At 50.0% G+C, this 6,936-nt stretch overlaps 1 protein-coding gene across 1 annotated transcript in view; it reads right to left on the reverse strand.

The window, feature by feature from the left end:
* Window positions 1-6,002, reverse strand: part of RPH3AL (rabphilin 3A like (without C2 domains)) — a 133,076-nt gene extending 127,074 nt beyond the window's left edge. The window contains exons 1-2 of the mRNA XM_004376261.2: window positions 5,889-6,002; window positions 2,804-2,947 (exon numbers count right to left, since the gene is read on the reverse strand). Of these exons, the coding sequence (XP_004376318.2) occupies window positions 2,804-2,947; window positions 5,889-5,965 (221 nt within the window). The 5' untranslated portion in view covers window positions 5,966-6,002. The remainder of the gene's footprint in view (window positions 1-2,803; window positions 2,948-5,888) is intronic.
* Between the last annotated feature and the right edge of the window lie 934 nt (window positions 6,003-6,936).

Raw genomic sequence — 6,936 nt, forward strand, 5'->3', positions numbered from 1 at the left:
CTTTGGGCCTTTGTCAAATATCAGCCGCTCATAGGTGGATGAATTTATGTCTGGATTCTCAATTCTGTTCCATTGGTCTATGTATCTGTTGTTGTACCCGTACCAGGCTGTTTTGACTACTGTGGCGGTTCAGTGAAATTTCTGGAATGAATGAAGGACAGACTATGGGTATATTATCTCCTCTAACTCTCACAGTCCCCAAGTGAGGAGGGCCCTGTTTTCCCCATTTCAAAGATGAGAAGACTGAGTGAGGCTCAAAGATGTGAAGTTACTTGCCAGGGTCTCACTGCCCCTAAAAGGCAGAGACAGGATCCACAACACCCAGGCTGTCTGGCCCAGGCCTCACTCTCACAGCGACCCTACTCTTCCCCCTGAGATGACCAGGCACTGCCGCAGTGACCGAGAGGGCAGAGTGGACTGTGGGGGCTGCCACTTTCCCCGCACGCCCTCCAGCAAGCAGCTCTGGCTAGGAGCGACCATCCTTAATCCAGCGACCTGCTGGGGGCAAACCCAGCTTTAGCCCTCCTATGACCTGCATTTTCTTAGGGACCCTGCGTCAGTATGACCTTTTTGTCTCATGCCTCCTAACTCATGTAAAAACACAGGACCCACCTCCTCCATCTCAGATGATTAACCTGAGGTACTGCCTTCTGGGTAATTCCCACACCCCTGCCAAACCCATGCTCACAGGTGGGGCCAGACAATGGGAGAAGTTCACTAAGGTGGAACAGGAAGGCAAAGACGGCAGCCCAGATGGCTGAGGGGCCAGCAAACGCTTTCCCTGGCACAGGGGAACCCATCATTACACATACACCCCACCTGCTTCCAGCAAACCCTCCTGGGGGAGTCGAGGGATGTTAACAGTGGGATGTCAATCATCTCTGCATGGGCATATGCTATCTGAAGAGTGCCTTGCAGGGCCCTGCAGCATCATCTGTGAGAGGGCAGGGCTGTGGGAACGTTAGCTTAAAAAGAAAAGAAGGGCTAATACAACTATATGCATGATATAAAGCCTTTTTGTAATAAAGTGATAGCACTATGCCAGTATGGCTGAGGCACGCACTGCAAACTGTTAGGAACAGCAGTTACCTTTGCAGGGATACCACCATGGGAGCCTCATTTCCTAAAACTGTGCATTTCTACAATGTCTGATTTTTTTTTTTTTTAATGATCATATATTTAACAGAAAAAAAATAAATGGAAGAAAAATAGGGAGGCCAGAATCAAATTAATTCCTGCCCAAGGCAATCTATTTTGTTTTCTAACTCGTGTTTTTCTGTGTTTTTCCAATTTTCCACAAAGCACAAATTACTTTTGTATGTAAACAAAGAACAAAACACATAACAAAAATGTTTAAAGACTCATTGAGTAGTGTCTGGGGTCTTAAAAGTTTGAAAGCGGCCATACAAGATCCAACAAATGGTCTGTACTAGCCTGGAGCAGCAGAGGAAGACTCATGAATTGGAGGAGGAAATGGACTGCAGGTCTAATTGCCTCCATGAACTACTGCATCCTTTGCCATGACACCAGAAGAAATGGATGGGCTACCATTATGGAATGGTTTGATCAAGGACTCAACAGATAGATCCTGATCAATTTGGAATTCTTGTGGAATCCAGACTTATTGGACTCATTGAGACTGGAGGAACCCCCAAATCCATTTCCCTGAGATAATCTCTGAACTTTGAACTGAAATTATCCCAAGGTCATCATCTTTACACCAAACAACAGTTTAGCTCAATTAGTAAAGAATGCTTGCCTTGAGCACTGTGTTCTCTTAAAGAATTATCTATAGGAGATCAAATGGACAATAGAAACTCTAAGGCACAGATGAGAAGTTTATGGGGCACTGAGTCTAAGGTAATGGTGGTGAAATAATTTGGGAAGAGACAGAGAGAATGGTGACACACATGAAGAATGTAACCAATGTCACTGAGTTGTACATGTAGAAACTGCTGAATGGGTGTATGTTTTGGTGTGCATATTTTCACACACAAAAAAAAGTTTAAAGTCTGTGTAGTAGTCAGCGCTGGACCCTGGAGGCCAGGAGAAGGGCTTAGGACAAGCTGGAGAGGTCTCCTTTTGGAGATGTCCCCCCTCAACTTGGTGGGGCATGTCACAGGTAACCTCAACTTAACAGCCTCCCTCAGCTGAGTTATGGCGGACCCTTAGTGTGCAAAGTGTGTTTCACCACCTTCCCTCATCCTCCCCACAGCCTGGTGTCTACACAACAGTTGTGTGCCATCTTCAAGATCATGTGCATGCTTGAGTCCAATGTAACAGCCACTGTGTATTTTGAGTACCTTCCAACCTGGGGGGCTCAACTTTCAGCACGATACTGAATAACATTCTGCTGTAATCCATAGGATTTTCACTGGTTAACTTTCAGAAGTAGATCACCGGGCCCTTCCTCCTAGTCTGTCTTAGTCTGGAAGCTCCACTGAAATCTGTCCACCATGGGTGACCTTGCTGATATTTGAAATATGGATGGCATAGCTTCTGGCATCACAGCAACACACAAGCCACCACAGTATGACAAACTGACAGACAGGTGCTGGATATCCATCTTACATAGAGAAAAATGGAGGCTTGGGTGGGTTGCTTAGGGGTGTCAGGTTCCAAGGGTGTTCAGCCAGGGAAGCTGAGGAGGGGTTACAGTCTGTGACCTTCTGATTCATCCCAGTGGTGCAAAGTCAGCGCCAGAACCCATAAAACCAGACTCCTGGTCCACTGGTCTTGCACTAATACCCTTGCTTTCCTCTCACCCCATCTCGCTCCTGCCCATCATGGGCACAGTCCTTACCCGATCCTCTGCTGCTCCATGATATCGAGCCTCTCGGCCCTCTGGATGACCTGCAGGATGGCCTCCACCTCTGCCGGCTTGAGGCACTGGCTCCTCCTCTGCTTCTCCGTCTGGTAGGTGTGCACGGACCAGCCTGTCTGCAGCCTCAAGAAAGAACAGCCCAGAGAGTGCTGGGGCGTCCCCAGTGATCACACTGGCATCCCTCCAACCACCACATCCATAAGCCCCCCGAGATGAATCTGAGAACACCCAAGGAGACAGTTCTACCGTGGGTGGGGGCCAAGGGTGCAGGGAACGGAGACAAGGCAGACGCCAGGCTCCAAGTGCTGGCTCTGCCATCCTCCAACTAATGGGCCTTGGCAAAGACGGCAGCACCATCTCAGCACCTTGGGAGGCAGGAACATGGAATGCAACCACGGTACAAACGGAGAAGGCTAGCACCACAGCGTGTGAGGTTTCAAGGGTGAGTGTGGAAGACTATCAAGAAAAGAAGGAATACTCAAATCTGTGTCATATAAGAAGCTGAGATGGACCACTGTGGGAAAGCTGGGCAGGTCCTCAAAAAGTTAAACATAGAACAACCATATCACCCAGCAATTCCACCCCTAGATATATATCCAGAAGACCTGAGAGCAGGGACTCCAACAGAGACCTGTACAACAATGTTGACAGCAGCACTATTCACAATAGTCAAAAGGTGGAAACAACCCAGTGTCCATTGACAAATGAATGGATGAACAAAATGCGGGACACAATGCAATACTGTTCAGCAATAAAAAGGAACGAAGTTCCGATACATGACACGATGTAGATGAACCTTGAAAATACCAGGCTGAGCGAAAGCCAGACACAAAAGAACAAATACTGTCTGATTCCACTTGTTTGAGGTACCTAGAATAGGCAAATTCACAGAGACAGAAAGTAGCAGAGAGGTTTCCACCTTTTGACTATCATGAATAGTGCTGCAGTGAACACTGGTATACAACAATCTGTCTGAGTCCCTGTTTTCAATTCTTTTGGGTATACAGCTAGGAGTAGAATTGATCCTATTCTTAAGACTTCTCTCAGAGATGGCCTTCACTAGGAAGTTTTTCCTAGATCCCCTTCAAGACAAGTTAGGAGTCCAGTCTCAGAGTTCCCATAAGACCCAAGCATATCTCCATCACTAGGATTAAAGATCAGTATGTGGCATTTGGGTCCTCCATTCCCCCCACCCCACCCCCAGAATATGAGTCTCTAGAGGGCAGGCCCTGCCTGCCTCACCATCCTCCTTTCACACCGTTTGCCCCCTCACTCTCTGCATTCAAGCCACAGTGGGCTACTTTCAGGTCCTCTACAGGCCACGTTCCTTTCACTCCAGGGCCTTTGCACATGCTGTACCTTCTAATTTCCACCTAACATTTGCCCCTCCTCTGGGTCTCGACATAATCATCACACACTCAGGGAAGCCTTCCCAACCCCTGCCCCGCCCCGTCGCATTATCACTGTGAAAGCACGTACACCTGTCTAATTATTTCTATAATGCTCACTTCTCCCCATCAGCTCCTTAAGATAAGGGGCCACGTTGGTCTTGTTTGCTGCTGTGCAGCCATTGCCTGGCATCTGGTAGGTGATTAGAAAACATTTGATGGAGGGCTAGAGGGAAGTTCCTGCGATGGAGGGGGAAGGTGATTTCCCCAGGCTTCCCAGAGGAACCCTTGGGGCACAGCTCACAGGTCTGCAGCCCCCGGGTTTGTACCACTTTCCTCTCGGAGACTTTGCCAGGCGGTACAAACTCTGCGGGGAGGAGATAAAAGCATTTGCTCTTTAAAAGGTGGTACAACAGCTTCTGGCTGCTGCTGAGAGCGAGAGGAGGTCAGGGAGAACTGAAGGGAAGGTTGGAGGAGGCCGGGTGGAGTCACGCCGAGCCCGTGTACTACAGCCAGGGCGGACGGCTCTCACCAGCATCTCATAGCCTCCTGCCAGGGAGGGCCTATCGTCTCACTGTGGTCAGAGGAAAAACAGGGAGAGGGAACAACTTCATCCCTGTTCCTTCCCCGTGTGGGGGCTCTGAGGGGCTGAGTGGTGGAGGCCAAAGGGATTTACTTGAGGAGCCATCCAGGCAAGGGGGACAAATGAACTGTTGTGCAAAGATTCCTGCAAATCACATGTGACTCTGCTCCTCTGGGGCATTTCGGATTAATTTTTATATCCCTCTTTGTTGTTCCATCTTGGTTCCTCTGCAGTCTCATAACATCTAACTGCAAATTTCTTAAACTTGCTCCCATTTGGGAAATGCTGAATCCCGTAATTGGGGTGTTTTGACAGCTGAAGGGGCACTCTTGGACTTATCAGACGCCTGGGACTCCCAGTCCCTTGGAGGGGTGGGGAAGGGACTGGAAGGCAAGAGCGGCAACTGGGAGCCCCTAGTCTCCAGCCATAGGTGGACAGTGAGTAGAGACGGCCTCACCTAGCTAGAGCTGAGGGGGTCACCAGGCTGAAGGGTAACAGGAAAACTGGAACCCCTAAACGGACAAATGGGAACCAGGAAGCTAGAGAGACACTGACATGAGACCTGGGATGGCTCGAGGCGGAATGTTTCAGCTGGAGGGGCAGCTCTTCACTCATCTGACACATCTTTGTTCTGTCCTGTCTGTGCCTGGCACCAAGCTCTGAAGTGGGCACCAGAGACCAAAGCCCCCCTCCCAAGGGGCTGGCAGACATAAGGCTCCAAGACAGGAGTTCATACTCATAACAGAGAAGGTGGTAAACAAGGTGGCTGGTGCCTGGCAGCCTGCAGTGGAGGAAAGAACAGATGTGGGAGTCAGATGGACCCAGGTTTGGGTTACAAGTGAAGTGACTTGGCATAAAGGGCTCAGCCTCACTTTCTTCATCTGCAAGATGAGGTCATTCCACATGGGGGTTAAATGAGTGAACGGCTGGGGACTGCCCAGCTTAGGGCCTGGCACGGATGTGCATTAGACAGGCACGTCTCTCCAAACATCTCTTCTGTTTCTGGGTCCCTGGCAATGAATTTTGCCAAAGCAAGGAGGGAAGCAGGGAGGCAAGGGAAGGGCAGGCCTGGCAGAGACTTGGAGGTACTCACTTCGCTCGTAGGGCAAGCTGCCGGTCGTTGGGGCAAACCCACTGGTCATTCCCACTGCTGAAGATGGTGTCGGCCATGGCTCGGGGCACCCAGCCAAGGACCAAGAGTCACATCTGCAGTGAGAAGAGGGAAAAAAAAGCAAGAGCATTACTGAGGATATTGCAGATGGAGACACAGTCCCTCTGAACTCAGGGGCACCAAATATTTGGCATTTCCAACCTATCTTCATATGTTGCCCCCACTGATGCCTGAAAACCCACCATGCGGCTCATTCCTCAGGCTAAAGGCAGCTCACTCAAAGCTCCTCCTTCAAAAGGGTAATCATTCTAGGAGAGGTAACTGAGTGCGTCATGTGGCTAAGTGACAAGAATGGACATGACTAAACCAAACCATGGTGCCATCGAGTCAATTCTGACTCACAGCAACCCTACAGGACAGAGTAGAACTGCCCCGCAGGGTTTCCAAGGAGCAGCTGGTGGATTCAAACTGCTGATCTTTTTGTTAGCAGCCATGCTCTTAACCACTGCACCACCAGAGCTCCTGGACATGACTACAGGACATCAAAGGGTTAGAAGCAGAAAGGATAGAAGGGCCACACCCTTGTCACTGTGAACTTAGCTGGCAAGCCCTGCAGGGCACTAGACCCCTGTTCTTCCTAAACACAGCCCCTGCTCTATTAGCATATCACCTTGCAGGAGGGGCCCAGGCCAGGGGACCAATGGCTTGACAGCCTGGGCAAGCCCCTATGTTGCTGCTAAGCCTGAGGGACCTTGAGTGGCAGCCCAAGGCACATGGGTGGCTGAAGCTAGCCACCTTCCTCAGCTCTACAAACAAGGCCTCCATGGGCTCTGCTCCCCAAAAGGTTCCCGCTGAGAGATCACTGTGCTCTCCAAAGCAGGGAGGAGGGCAGAGAGTGGCAGCGGCAGCACAACTCCAGGGGTACCATCCCCAGGGACCACAATGGGAGTGACACCCCCTGGAATCCTGTTGGGCAGTGACTCTGCTCCAGAATTTTCTGACAGTTTAACTTGTACACAGTCTAGCTTAG

The sequence above is a fragment of the Trichechus manatus genome, unplaced genomic scaffold, assembly GCF_000243295.1.
Source record: "Trichechus manatus latirostris isolate Lorelei unplaced genomic scaffold, TriManLat1.0 scaffold00040, whole genome shotgun sequence".
In the NCBI taxonomy this organism is placed as follows: Eukaryota; Metazoa; Chordata; class Mammalia; order Sirenia; family Trichechidae; genus Trichechus; species Trichechus manatus.